The sequence below is a fragment of the Aphidius gifuensis genome, linkage group LG2 (genome assembly GCF_014905175.1).
Source record: "Aphidius gifuensis isolate YNYX2018 linkage group LG2, ASM1490517v1, whole genome shotgun sequence".
NCBI lineage: Eukaryota > Metazoa > Arthropoda > Insecta > Hymenoptera > Braconidae > Aphidius > Aphidius gifuensis.
Genome location: NC_057789.1, coordinates 13,584,908 through 13,600,728, shown reverse-complemented (window position 1 = coordinate 13,600,728; position 15,821 = coordinate 13,584,908). Strand labels below are relative to the sequence as shown.

Below are 15,821 nucleotides of genomic sequence, written 5' to 3'. Positions count from 1 at the left end.
TCAGCAAACTGAATTCCTCAGATACATCTTTCTCTTAGCTACTGCTTTTCCTTGGGATTTTCATTTACGTTATGAATGGAATACAGGAAAATTTATTTTTTAACAATAAATATATCTGAGGAAAAGCAGTAGCTAAGGAATTGAGGTTGCCAAAAAATTATGTTTTAAGCAACATTAATTCCTTAAGACATAATTTTTTGGCAACATTAATTCCTTACCTACTGCTTTTCCTTGAGATTTTCATTTATTTTATAAATAGAATACAAGTAAATTGATTTTTTAACAATAAAAATGTCCAAGGGTAAGCAGTAGCTAAGAAAAAGATGTAGCTAATAAATAAAGGTTGCTAAAAAAGTATGTTTTAAGCAACATTAATTCCTCAAAACATAATTTTTTGGCATATCCAAGAAAAAGCAGTAGCTAAGGAATTATGGTTGGCGAAAAATTATGTTTTGAGCAGCATTAATTCCTAAAAAGATAATTTTTTGGCAACCTTAATTGCTTAGCTACATCTTTTCCTGAACTTTTGCTTTTTCTTAGATATATTTATTGTTGAAAATTAAATTCACTTGTATTTTATTCATAAAATAAATGAAAATCCCAAGGGAGAGCAGTAGCTAAGGGAAAGATGTAGCTAAGGAATTAAGGTTGCTGAAAAATTATGTTTTGAGCAACATCAATTCCTTAAAACATAATTTTTTGGCAACATTAATTCCTGAGCTTTTCCTTGTGATTTTCATTTATTTTATAGATAAAATACATGTAAATTTATTTTCGAACAATAAAAATGTCCAAGAGAACGCAGTCACTGAGGAAAAGATGTAGCAAAGGAAAAGATGTAGCTGAGGAATTATAGTTGCCAAAAAACTATGTTTTGAGCAGGATCAATTCCTTAAAACATAATTTCTCAGCAGCCTTATTTCCTTAGCTACTTCTTTTCCTTAGCTACTGCTTCCCCTTAGACATATTTATCGTTAAAAAATAAATTTACATGTATTTTATCTATAAAATGAATAAAAATCCCAAGGTAAAGCATTAAGGTTGCTAAAAAATTATGTTTTATGCAACATTAATTCCTTAAAACATAATTTTTTGGCAACCTTAATTCCTTAGCTACATCTTTTCCTTAGCTACTGCTTTTTCTTGGACATTATTTTTTATTCCATAAATATATTACATGTAATTCACTTTAAAAAATAAAAATATTGAAGATAAAGCAGTAGCTGAAGAAATGATATAGCTAAGAAATTAATGTAGCCAAAAGAATTATGGTATGAGCAACCTTATTTTTTTAGGTACTGCTTTTCCTTGGTATTTTAATTCTTGAACGTCGAATCGAGGCTAAAAAGCGGTTACGCCTAGTTAGAATACGAACATACCTTGAAATCCATTTATTTGGTTCTTAAATTAATAATAATTATACTGTTTGTATTTATATGGTTATACAAACGCGCGAACAAACGCGTTCGCGAAAGAGGGGGCTGCAGTCCAATTCACAGGGCAAATTTTATACAATTTAGGGCTTTTTTTTGCCGGTGATGGCGCTTGTAAAATTTTTTCTATATAGATTTCAGATACAAAAGCTCTACAAGCGCCGCCAGTGGAGGAAAAAAGCCCTAAATTGTAATGCCCTGTGAATTGGACTGCTGAAAATCACGCATACATAGCCCTAACGGTGGCTCGCAATTTGTTGTTAAATTAATAACTCAGTAAATAATTAATAAAAATATCTGAAAATTTGTAAAAAACTTCTTGATATACTGCTCAGCAATATCGCCACTGACAAGTTACTCAATTTTTAAATTTTTCCGACTCTTTTTTCATTCAAAGTTAGACAAATTGAATTTTTCCTCGCCATTAAATAATCATATAATAAAAATTAAACAATATAAATAAATGAGTTTTTTGATTTTACTGTTGCAATCAGTGGCTAATAAAGAAGCTACAGTCAAAATTTCAAGTCGATTTATTACTTTTCAAAGAAGTTGTCTCGAGTTATATGATTAAAAAGAAGTATTTTTTTCAAAAAAAAAATTTTTGTTTTTATTTTTTATCCCGTAAACTAATTATTATATAAAAAAATTTATATGGAGAAAAACATGTATTTTTTAATTTTATCGACGACTGTATTTTTTTTTTTTTTATAATTTTTCAATTTTAATTTTTCTCATTTTCCACCCACAGCAACATAGCATTTTCTTGTCTTCGAGCGCTCAACGTGTTATCGCATCCGGACCCTCACTTTATAATAAAACTATTATAAATTAATAGAAGAATAACAATGTTTAGGTTTTTTTGTCTTTTTTTTTTTTTTACCTCGTTTAGTCTCGTTTTAGTCTCTTTTCGACGTCGAATAGCGTAACTTTTCGACATCGAATAAAGCTCGTTGCCGACGTCGATCCGAGCGTAAATCCTCGATCCCCGCGACTAATTTCTACCTGGGTAGGTTCTTTATATTATGCATAAATTTCACGTCCCTAAAAACTCTATCACCCGCATGAAGGGTTTTTTCCTTTATCTCGAATAGTTTTTAAGAAAACAAAAAAAAAAACATTGAAAAAAAAAAAATCAGATATTTAATTTTTTTTTCTCCGAAACTATTTAAGGTAGAAAATGGACCCATATATACTCAACTCCCATATAAAGCTTTTTGAAGACTTCCATTTGAGCCCAGTACAAAGTCTTCATCTTTATTATATCAAAAATTACAGCATTTTGAAAACATACTCAAAAACGGCACAATGAATAACTCAACGTAGAATTAAAATACCCTTTATATTATGCTCAAAATTATTTTTCATAAAAATTAATATTCTAATTTGTTTAATGTTAATTTTCAGTGGCTTCATTATCTAAATGATTCTCTAAAATTTTATTGATGTCACATTTTTGAGATAATTTTATCATTAATCAACCATAAAATTATATTTGATCAATAATATAACCTTGGCCGAAGTATTAAAAATTTTGATTTTTTGACGGGTAACGCGGTTCATACGCCCCAACAAACTTTACCAAGTCTTTATTACCATGGCGTTAGTTAAGAGTACTCACGGAATTGGTGGATCTATTATACCTTAGACATAAATAAATACGTGAATATTGCTTTTAACTATGTTCGAAGAGAATTTTACTATGTTAGCATAAGAAAAAAGAAAACACAAAACCAAATTATCATAATTAAGGACATTTTTTCGTTGTTTAACATTGTTAAGTTGGTCTTACATGTTAAGGCATAGGGTTGATACGTAGTTTAGCAAGTCGAGGATTAAAATCCCTGATAAATAATAAATTTAAAAATGAAATATAGGCAGCCAAGAACTTAGAAAAACTAACTTAGAATAAAATAATAAAATAAACTAATAATAAAGAACATTTAATTTTTTTTCTCATTATTAGTAAGAAAGAAAACCCTACTGGTGAACATAGTAAAATTTACAATGTAACACAGTACTTCACTCAAGCGCGCAGTTGTCTTTACTAAGGAAGAAAGTACTTTTTACTTAAGGTAGATAATATTTCTTACTGAATAAACTATAAAATGTTTTGTAGAAGTCTCGAACATAGCAAAATTGACGATCTACATTATCAATTATACTGTTGTTCCCGAAACTTTCACCGGTACCATGGGACATAGCAAAAAATTAACCTTTTTCTCCCGTAAAGCAATATTTTTTTCTCTCTGTGTTTTTTCACAAAACATTTTATTCGTACTCCAGAAAGAATTACTATCTAGCTTGAGTAAAAAGTACAATGTTGCTTAGTAAACACACCAGTGCTCTTTAGTGAAGTGCTATGTTACATTGCAAATTTTACTATGTTCACTAGTTCAAAGTAGGGTTCTCTTTCTCAGCAATAATGAAGAACGAAAAATATTTCATTATTATTTTATAAAAAGATAGAAAATATTTTATTTTTATTCTATGTTATTTCGTTTTGTTTTTTTTTTTAATTTAATTTTTTTTTAAATATAGAACCTGAATCTTTTGGATCTTTAATTATTTTTATCGGTTCTGTCCTTTTTGTTTCTTACTGGCCTATTAACTTTTGAATTTGCAATAATTTCAATAATATCAACAATTAATCAATTAATAATAAATCATAAATATCAATAATATAATATTAATTATAGATCTTTTATAGATAATATCAGTAATAATAATATTCATAATATAAAAAAGATCTGATAACGTTTGTTGTGGCGTGTATCGTTGAAAATTAAAAATTTTCAATACTCTGGCTAGGGCCGTGTTGAATTGTATCTGTTGAATAATTTTTAATAGTTCATAAACAATGAAATCTTTCAAAAATTTCGATTTCAAAGAGATATATGTTTTTTTCATTTTTCTCAAATTCAATTATTTATTTTTGTTTTTTTCGTTAAAGTTATACGTAAAACTAAAGTAAGGAGATTTTCAAAATTCCATCACCTGGAATTTGAGAGTATGTTTCAACTCTATTAGTCAGTTTTTTTCTATCTTTAAAAAAAACTACGAAACAATAAAAAAAATTCTATTTTTTATTATTTTATTAAAACTATCATTTATGAAAAAAAAAGTTTCAAGTAAAAGTTGTCGAGTTTTACCGCACGTGCTTTTTGAACCTTATACAAAGTAAGACGACTAAATCAAAAGTTGAAGTTTTTTTAAAAAACCACTAGAAAACTGGGCAAGCTATAACTTTCGATAAAATTGTAATAAAGACTTCGTATTAGGCTTAAAAACCACACTTTTTAAAACACTATCGCCCCTTATAAGAATTAGTATATTTCGTTACAAGTGCCCAGGCAGAGAGTGTGCTCTCAACGAATTTGGCTCGTGCTTGCCCTTCCAAATGAGTTGTGAGCGGGCTCTCTGATTGGGCACATGTAACGGGCAAATATAACTATATTTTATGTCACAAGGGCAGTGGGAATAATGTGTGAATTTCCAGAGCGTTGGAGGGGTAGTGCGTTTTTTGGAAATTCACACATTATTCGAGGACATATACGGGGACATATACACACAATGCACTCAGTCCTGCATACACAATTGTGGCTATATGTTTACCGGAAGTTTTCCCGTAACGCGTGTAAATGTCCTTCAAAATCCACTCGTATACGGTGACAATGGCGTTACTGTTATTAAAATGGCTCTCAATGACGAATGGAAGCACACAGTTAGATTTATGGGAAACTCTCGGAAAAATAAAATTAAACGCGAATGTTTGTTTTGAATACGGATTGTAATTATACTGAAAAAATTTTAAAAATAAATTTATTGACTATTGTGTTTTCCCGAAAAAAATAAAATAAGTACATCGATTTTACAAAAATCCAAACTTCTACGTAAGGATTCTACTACCGTAAATTATCGAATTGCCAATCAAATAATAAGATAAATTCCTCGAAAAATATCTGGAAGGTCGTTATGTCCTGACGTTAAAAGCACCCCAAAATTATAAAAGGAAAATTTTTGTAGTGAAGTGTTTGAAGGCCAGGGTTTGGTTCAACACGATTGAGCTGTTTCACTTTTCCAGAGTACATATAGGCATCAATAAATATATTCTCGTCTAGTGATTGTGAAGCTCATTCAGGCTGTCCAATAATGCCACATTATTTTATTTGATTTGTGTTGGTGCTATAAAAAATACTCGCAATACGAGTGCTTTTAATTAGTATTTTTGTTAATTTGTTCCAATAATAAATAATAAAAGGGAGAAGGGCTTCAACTAAGTTTGAAACGATACATCAAATTTTACACAATCAGTTTTTTATTATCTTTAAATGCAGAATAGCCAATCCATATATAAGATTTTCAATATCATTTAAATGGTCACAAACTATATTTTATAAGTTCTGGACAAACATTAGCAGACCCAAAAAAAAAAGAAATTACTGAAATCACACTCACGCTTTTTCTTGAAAATAAGATTATATGAATTATATCAAATTAATTTCAAAAGACCTAAAGATATATCAAAACTTCTATGACATGTCTTTAACAATAATAGTAAAAGAAGAAATAAAATAACAATGACTATAGGTAATTATACGTAATCAACATCATAACGATCGTATCAACTTACGTATATACAAAACTTATACATCTCACAACACTGGCAAAATTTTCCAAACAATACATGCTTTTTCCTGAGATTTTATTATCCTTCAATCCACAGTAGTCAACCTTATAGCTTCCTATAAAGATGAGATTTCTACTCTGCTTGTCATCGAAAGTGCCAGTTGTGAGAGGTAGGTTTCATAATTTACGCAGAGTTCATTCTTTTTTAATGTATTTTTCAGCACAAAAATCATTCAGGTATGAAATTTATGTATATTGATTGTTTCGATAAGTAATTGTCATAACCTCTGAACATTACCTATGGTAGCTTATTCTGGGTATATTTAGTTTCAATATATATGTAGTGGTCTTCGTTGTTAAGTGTCATATTTTGTTTCACTTTGAGTGTATTTGATCAATCAACGATACTTGCATGTATTGTCATTGTTCTGCTAAAGGATTACGTCAATCTTCAACCAAATATCAAAATGATTCGAAATTTTTACAGTCAACGAATTTTTATAAAACTAATTTCATAAACTCCGTGGGGGAGTTATCAATAATCAAAGTCAAATACTTTTGAAATTGGTTCTTATGAAGAATCTGAACCACACCTGAAAAGGGACCACAAAAATCGAAACAATATGACATCACGTAGTTTGGCTTTTCAAATTAATTAATAGAATATGCATAAATTTATTTTATGTTACAAGGACAGTGGGAATAATGTGTGAATTTCCAAAGCGTAAGAGAGGTAGTGCGCTTCTTAGAAATTCACACATTATTACCACTGTCCCTAGTAACATAAAATATACTATACCCAATCATTTTAAGTGACATATGCCACCATGTGCCGTTTGCTTGGCAACACCTCCATGTCTCTTTGCTTTTACTTACACGTTTACTTACAAAAAAAGCTAATTACTTGAAATACTAACTTCAAAAAATGAAAGAACTTCAGTAAATGTATCGAGGACCACTCATTTGATTTCATAATAAAATAAAAAATATATGAAATAATATTTTGATCCAAAAAACTAAGCGGGAGTTTCTTCTTTTGAGATTGGCTATGACATTCAGGCCAATGTATTATGAGTGGATAAGCTAAATCTACTCTCTTTTGTCACTAAAAAATCCCTCGAATATCAACAAACTCAAATGAATATTTTTAAGAAGCCATAACGAAAAGCCTTTGTGCAGTTAAGGAGGTTATGCAGAAATTACTCTTTTTTTTTTAAATATAATGAGAATGTTCTGAAATTTTGTACACAAGTAGATCTTTTCATTCTGAATACAACGGTTTGATTATTTTCTTATGTTGATCGGTTAAATTTTTTGTAATTAATTATTGAAAATAATATTTAACATTGGCTCATATGGAGATTTCAACCATTTTTTTCGGATGGAAAAAATGATGAAAAAGTCTTGAAAAAAATCACACATATACTAGAAACCGAGTTTTATTAATTGCGCGAAAAATTTTCATATGTTGATCGGTCAATTAATGAGAAATTAATTATAAACTTTACAAAAATTAGATGTGACAACGTATGGCATGTTTAAACACACACACATACCCGCAGTCTCATATATTGTATATAGGACGCAGGCACTTTTCACTTTATTTTTTTACAGTGTAGCCCGATTTCAGTTTTTTCTGTGACGTCAGAAGCGCCCCGCAACACCCGCAATGAATTTGTGCATAACCTCCTTAATTGGATAAACATAACACAGGTAGAAATAAGAGTCAATTTTTTGACTCCTCGTATCAAATTAACGTGAGAAGTCCAAAAGAGACCTTAAATTGACTCTAATTTCTACCTGGGAAAATTCTAAAACAATAACACTTTTTATTTATAGGATATTATACGTGAAATTTGAATCATGTTGTTGTTTTTTTTTTTCCAAGAGAACTTCACTGAAACCTCAATTACTTTGACAGTATCAATCCTGTAAAAATAAAATATACTAATATTGATAATATATCAAATCAATACGTATGTGCAGTACTATTAAAATCATATATTATAAAAACCCGACAAAAAATAAAACGATTTGCAGTCAGATAAAATACGGGTTCATACTTTCAAATTTTTAAGGGCTTCAGAGTGTTGTTGTAATAATCGTCAAATTAATAATATTTCCAATTAATTTATTATATTTCATCCTAATTTTACTCGTGTTACGTCCTAACCTTGTGAATAAAGATTATAAAATCACACATTGATTGAGTTGCAATTGAATTTATTGGTATATTCTGGCATGTTGACAATCTAGAATTATATACATACTCGAAGAATAATGATCTGTAATCCCCTGTTGATAATATTTGCATTCATTACTTAATTTTTTCTTTTCTAGCATGGTATAATATTGGACTTGACCAATATCAAACTGAACGAAACGAGAATGAATTGGAGCGTGTATTTGATGAACGTACACAAGCAGTTATGCAGGGTGGTGGCACTAGCTTCACGACCGGACAAATTGGACAAAAAGTTTTTAAAAGGCCAGAAACTGAATGGCAAAAATCAGTGAAGTCAAAAAAAAATGAAAATTATTACAATAAATTAGGGGATGTTGAAGAAGAGCAAATTCTAAAAGAAAGTAAATTAAGGCAGGCTAGTCATCAGCTTTCTCTCCTCCAAGATGAAACAGAGAGTAGGTCATTAGTAAAACATTCAGTAAAGAAGTATGATGAAAGTTTGTAAGTATATTTAAGTGAGATGAAAAAAAAAATCGATTTTTAAAAAGCAATAACATAATGATTCCATCATTATAGGGAAAATTCTAGCAGTGAGGTCCTTCAACCGATGAAGACAACCCCAAAGAAACCATTTGTAACGGAAGTCAGTATAGACTCTAAAAAAATTGCTGATAAACTTTTACATCAAGATAATCTCGCTGAATCTGGAGTTCATGGTCGGGAAGTTCATGTATTGAAAAAACAACAGACGCAAAAACAAACTGAAGGTGATAGGGAGATCACAAGATTTGTAACTGAAATTGAAACTACTGATGTTGAACACAGCGCGAAAATCCATGAACGAGTTGTTCAAGGAGAAGTGAAACCAGCTGTCCCCCCTATTTTTACGAAAAAAATTCAACCTTGCAGGGCATTTGAGCAAGAGCAAGCGAAATTCGAAGTTGAATTTGATGGAGACCCATTACCTAGTATAAAGTGGTTCAGGGAAAATTTTTTAATTCAGAATTCATCAGATATGCAAATTCATACTTTTAGTACAAAATCCGTGCTAATTATACGTCAAGTTTTCATAGAAGATTCTGCTGTATTTTCTGTCTTTGCTGAAAATCGTGGAGGGACAGCAAAATGCAGTGCAAACCTAGTCGTTGAAGAGCGCCGAAGACAGCCAGGTAGAAATGGCATTGTTCCTCCCAATTTTATCACTACGATACAAAATACTACAGCTAAAATTGGTCAATTAATACGATTTGATGCGAAAATTTCGGGTACCAAGCCTATCGATGTCTATTGGCTGAAAGTAAGAAAACCACATTAATTTATTGTCATGATTACTTTTTAGTAGCATTTTTTTTTTTATACAAACCTAATACAAACTTTTGAATTTTTTACTTATTTTCAATATACAAGAATCGAAAAGTCCTATTAAATATGAAAAATGGCTTAATAAACGTTAACGATTCTAATTTCAGAATGGTAAAAAAATATCACCTGATGTTCGATATAAAATGTTAGAAGAAGATAATATTCACACCCTTTTGGTTCTTGAAACTGTATCGGATGATACTTCTGAGTTGGAGTGTGTTGCATTGAATACTGCTGGGGAAGCACGTTGCAAAGCTAAATGTATAATTCAAGAACCCCACTCGGAAACTACTCATACACCTGATCAATTATTGGCTAGCGTGCAAGAAGACTCGAAGATCCTTGAACCGCTCCAAGACCAAACTATAAAAGAAGGAAACTTCGTAGAGTTTTCGTGCAGAATATCTTGTAAACCTTTGTCTACTGTACAATGGAAAAAAAATGACAAGGTTGTTATTATTATTACAAATAAAGTTATGAACAACTTTTTTATAATCTTTTTTTTAGGTGATAAAACCATCTAAGTACTTTCAAATGAAGAAACTTGGTGATCGCTGCACTCTTAGGATTACTGAAGCATTCCCAGAAGACGAAGGAGTTTACAAATGTATCGTGAACAATCCGGCAGGGGATGTCATTACAACAGCGAGCCTCACAGTACTTGGTACATATAAACGTTTAATGCGACATACTTATTGTCTTTATCTTGTTTCACGAAATTTGAATCTATTACAGCACCAGAAAGTACAGACATTTCGCTGAAGATGACTGCTCTCCAAGATCAAATTGTTGAAGAAGGCCAGTCAGCTCAGTTCAATACCTGCATAAGCCCATCCAAATCAAAGCCTACAGTGCAGTGGTATCGAGATGGAACATTAATTCCTCAGTCTGCTGACTTTCAGGTAATTTAAGGAAATAAAAAAGTCTAATGTAAGAGATAAGAGCTAATGCACTCAATGTGAGATAAATTTTCCAAGAAGAACTTTGACAAAATATATTTTAACGAAATAACTTCAAATATAAAAGACAGTTTTATGATAAAATTTTTATTATCTTTTTAATTTTTTATGTTCATTTTTTTGTTCAATTCATTTAAATTATCTTTTTTGACTGAGTCGTTCCTATTTCTACGTCTATACTTTTCCATACGAGATGATTTACGGAATTAGTACACTCTGAAAAAAAAGTTCTGTATAGTTTTATATTTGAAAGGAAAAATTTCTTGTTAAGGGAAAGAAAAATTCTTGATACGAAAAGTGATAATGTGGAAAGGATTAATTTTTTTTTTGTATTAAAAAAAATTATAAAATTAATTACCATTCAGATGGTAAACTGTAATATATAAAGCTTTCAATAATTCATCACTGTCCTAGTTCATGAATGACTTGCCTTAATCGGAAAAGTCAGCTTCTTGTTAAAAAAATTAATTGAGTTCGATTTTCTAACTTCATTTCTTAGTTCAAATAAAAATGTCTCGACTATAAAAATTGGCTTTCTAAATGAAATGTAGTCGTTTTTTGACCAACAAATTCTTTAAACTCTATATTTTTCAAATCAAGATCTCAATCGTAATTTATTAAATAAAAAATTTTTTTGAATACGAAAACTATTTTATTCTTTTCATCCACACTGTGATTGAAAATTTGTCATAAAAATGTATGTATGAGTGAATTTCGGATTCGTCAGAAATAGTTTGAAAAAACCTACGTAACATGAATGACTTAAAGTAAACGCTTGAGCAATAGAATTCTTTAAAAATTAACATATAGATATTAAACTTAGATATTCAAAGTTGATTTCGTTAAAATTAAAGAAATGTTTAATAATTTTATTTTTGTTAATTAGATGATTCTTGAAGGAAATAAAGCAGTTCTTTTAATCGCTACAACTTACGAAGAAGACTCAGGAACATTCGCTTGCCGTGCAACGTCATTGGCTGGAACTGTCGAAACCTCAGCCAAGCTTGTCGTTAAAAGTAAGAAATGATCGAAACCCAATTAATCGCTAACATCCTATGTTGTTGTTCATAAAAAGCAATTAAAAGCAGATATTTAATTAACATGTGATAAATATAATTCATGAAAGTAAATTCTTAATTTAAATTCTACGTAAAAAATAAAAAAAATTATTGTTTGAAGTTGAATATAATTAAAAACATCCAAAGTTCAACGTTGCTCTGGTCTACTTGCTACAGATTTAATGTTGGATGTTTCATTCAAAGCTTTTACTATATGTGGTACTGGTGAAATTTATCACACTAAATGACTTTGAATGACTCATAAATCCCAATATGTAAGGTTTCAAATTAATAGGTTATTATACGAAGTTTTTATAAAGAATGTGAAAAACTATGTATGTACACGTAAAATTTCAAATTTCAATTTTATCTTTGCTTCTAAAACTTAGAATATTATAATAGTGTGCTTTTTCAAAAAAATTCTGAAAAATAAACAAATCGATGTCACATGTTTGTTAATTTTTCATAAGAAAAACAATATGTTCTCTTCAACTTAAAGATAAATGGGATGTTAGTATGGATATTTATATAGATGTCAATATTAATGTTATTTTGAATTAACTTTAAACATATAATATAATTTTATAAAACTAAAATTTATTGGCAGTCATCGTATATATAATCATAATATTTAAAAATCAAATAAAGATATTCTGTTGATATAGATGTTAGTTCCATTATATTTTCCAATATGTATACGACACAACTATTTGAATGATGAATGTTTTTTTCCACACCGAACATATATTTATTTTAGTGTCTTGCGGTAAACATAAGGTGCATATTTTAGAACTGAAATTTTTCAAATTATCATTCTAAATAGTAAACAAAATGATCATTGACTGTATAAATAATAATTTTCAAATAAAATGATATTTCGTCAAGATGAAATTCTTTCAAAAATAAACAGTAAAAACGCAAAATCATCCTACTCTTATCATGGTACTCCTATTATATACATATTGTTTACTCGATGGTGATTCTTTAAGGCTAGCACGTAATTTCATAGCTCCACAACTATCTACATTTCACTGAAGAATAATGCTGATAAACATTTTTATTGTGCTTTTGCATTTTAAAGTTTTATTATATTATCTTAGTAGTATTTTTCTGAAAAGTTTAAGAAATTCAAGCTCGTGTTAATCAAATTAGAATTATTTTGAAGTAGCTATCTATAAGCTTACAGATAATTACTGCCTTCATCGAACTTCTGTACATATCTCATTTTTCATGAATATTTTCTTTTTCCTAAAATACTCACGAACTAATTATAAACTATATACCAATTGCTTTCCGTGGCTTCAAGTTTTAAGAGCCGTGTGCATACAATAGCAGCTTGGAATTCGTTGCTATTTTCGTCTCTGTAAATTCTCACGTGTCGATCTATGTTTGGTATCGTACAACTTTTGTGAGAAGAATTTTTCACAACTATATTATATGAAAAAAAGGTAGCAGGAACTTCCGACTGATCCATCGACGAAACAAATAGATTTCAATTTTATGAAATAGATGTCTTCAGATCGTGAAGTAGCTGCAACAAATAAGAAAGAATATTAATAATAGTTAAATGATAACAATAATGGTTGAATTATTCACGACTAAAGTTCAACTCTTTGGGCAATACTATGAACACTAACTTATAATCCGCTTCAGCACATCTTAGATTGTAATGAAACTCTAGCATGATAAGGTTTCGGAAAAATAAACTAAAGAACGTTTAAATTGGTGTTTGTTTAGTTTTATGACTTGCCACAAATAACTCTGATCAAGCTGTTATCTCTTTGTTTCAAATTTTCTGAAATTTAATTTATTTCGATAACACCGTACATGTGCAAGTTCATGACCCTGTTACAATATAATTGAATGGCGTTATGCATATAACGTATACATATTCCACACAAAAAAAAAATACATAAAATTGTTTCTTCTTTTATTTTTTTCACGTATATCTTATCAATCGATCGGAAAAAATTTATCCATGATGAAGATAATAAAAAATTTGTATTAATCCAAAACACTGTCATTTTTTTTTGTTTCGTCCAACGATGTAGCTGACTTTTGACTTTTTTTAGAACCAAGAAACTTGCACTATAAAATCGCTAATACGCAGTAAGCATAATGCTTCAGTTTAGTTGGTTTTTTGAAACTCGAATTCGGTCGTATTAATTAAGATTATTTGAAATTAAATGCAGTGCTAAATCACATTTGAAACACATGATTTGAATTTTTTGTTTAAAAAATTTAAAACGTTGAATTAGAGTAACATAAAGTTATACTCATAAAGGAATATAAAGCTAAAGATTAAATACGAGCCACAAAATAAAACACACTCCACTTGGCAAACTTCAGTGAATGACTGTCAAGCATGTTCATCGAACATAGCGTATAGCTCGAAGATGAAAAACCCAGCTCATATATCATCATTGCGTTCAAAATAAAATATTGATATGAAATAATTGTTGTGTTATTAAATTGGATCTTTTTTATCTTTCAATTATATAACTCAACTAGTGTAAGAAAATACACCAAGGCCGAACAATGGCCCAAGCCTGGCAAAATTGATCCAAAGCTTTGCATCCAGCCTTGGTCCATGCTTGGATAGGGCCTGGAGAGTCAGACCAAATTAAGCTCGGCTACCAGTACTTTGCCGAGCATTGGCAGCCAATATTCAGCGAATGTTTCTAAATATTTATTAATTTGATAAAAATTACGAAAATTTAATTTACATTTGTTTAACCAATGGAGTTTTATTTCTTCGACAACTAATGATTTATAACAATATAATTCCACGAAAAATAATTCACGTCACTTTTAAATTACATATTTGAAGATAAATTCAACAATCAATATATTTTTTATTATATATATATATATATATATATATATTTTTATGCGAATAATGTTGAATTTATTAAAAAAATATTTTTTACCTCGAGATAAATTCAGCTTCCAACTTTTATTGCACCATGTTCATTAAATATTGGTGCTAATATTAGCAGTTTTAAAACTGCTTATACATGGCTATACATATCTACACATTACTTCTACCGACTGAATGTGCACTAAGAGAAATCGCTGTTTCTCAGAAGATTTTCGTGCATACAACATAGCCAAGCGTTGTCTTAATAGTTATTTTTTACTTAACAAAAGAAAAAACAAAAAATTATTTATATAATTTTTTTATCCATTAAGATAATAATAATATTATTTGAATAATTTTTATAACATCTTTACATGTAAAACACACAATTTCTAAAAGATTTGGATTCCCTGCAATCACTATTAAAAAAAAATCCATGCTGTAAGCCGAGGACAGGTATATTTTCTGAGATTTTCCTCTGCCTACAGCTGATCTATTGTTTATTTATCCTTTTAAATCAATTACAGGCTAGCTTATAAAAAATTGAAGTAAAAAATCACATGTGACGAAAATTAAAATTTTCGATACTCCGGTGGGTTATGTGCAATTATTAATTATCCAGGTAGGAATCGCCTAGCCGTAACGATTGTAACAGGCTTGGTACAAGCTTGATTACCAACCCTTGTGTTCCAAGTTTGTGTCAAGCCTGTTACGATGGTCTGACCCTAGGCTTTCACAAGGCCTTGGAAATCAGTCTTTAACAAAGCTTGTGTCAAGATTGGATTTTAAGTTTGACACAAGCTTGTGATTCAAGACTGTGTCAAGCCTGTGTTTTTTGTTTTCCCTGGCCTCACACGAGCCTTGTGTCAAGTTCGTTTTACCAAGCCTGACACGGGGCTTGACTTGTACATATATTCAATTAAAAAAAAAAATTATATTAATTAGATCTATAAATTGTAAATAGAAATTTTAAATAGCAAATATTAAATTTCAACTATCGTAGTATCGTGCCAGGCTTTTACAAAGACTGTGTATATTAAGTCTCGAATAAATTCATTCATATCAAAAATTTTTACTGACTTCTTCATGAATTCCCTGGTGGTTGAATCGATAGAGCATCGGAATTCCACATCAGAGACCTAGGATCGATCCCCTGTTACGCCGTTTATTTTCGTTCGAATCATTTATTGTTAGCTCAAATTGTATCGCGTAAAAAATAATAATATCAAAAGTAATAAAGTATTAATAATCGATTATTTATATTGTTTATAATTTTTTTTGTAAAATTGCAACAAGCTTTGAAGCTTGGATTCAAAGCTTGTGTCAAGCCTGAGA

General features: G+C 29.7%; 1 protein-coding gene across 2 annotated transcripts in view; it reads left to right on the top strand.

The window, feature by feature from the left end:
- The window catches only part of LOC122849083 (titin), a 59,610-nt gene extending 47,068 nt beyond the window's left edge, over positions 1-12,542 (top strand). For both annotated transcript variants that reach the window (XM_044147653.1, XM_044147652.1), the window contains 6 exons: positions 8,403-8,748; positions 8,824-9,544; positions 9,717-10,058; positions 10,117-10,273; positions 10,345-10,511; positions 11,455-12,542. In XM_044147653.1, the coding sequence (XP_044003588.1) occupies positions 8,403-8,748; positions 8,824-9,544; positions 9,717-10,058; positions 10,117-10,273; positions 10,345-10,511; positions 11,455-11,595 (1,874 nt within the window). In that variant the 3' untranslated portion in view covers positions 11,596-12,542. The remainder of the gene's footprint in view (positions 1-8,402; positions 8,749-8,823; positions 9,545-9,716; positions 10,059-10,116; positions 10,274-10,344; positions 10,512-11,454) is intronic.
- The last annotated feature ends 3,279 nt before the right edge of the window (positions 12,543-15,821 follow it).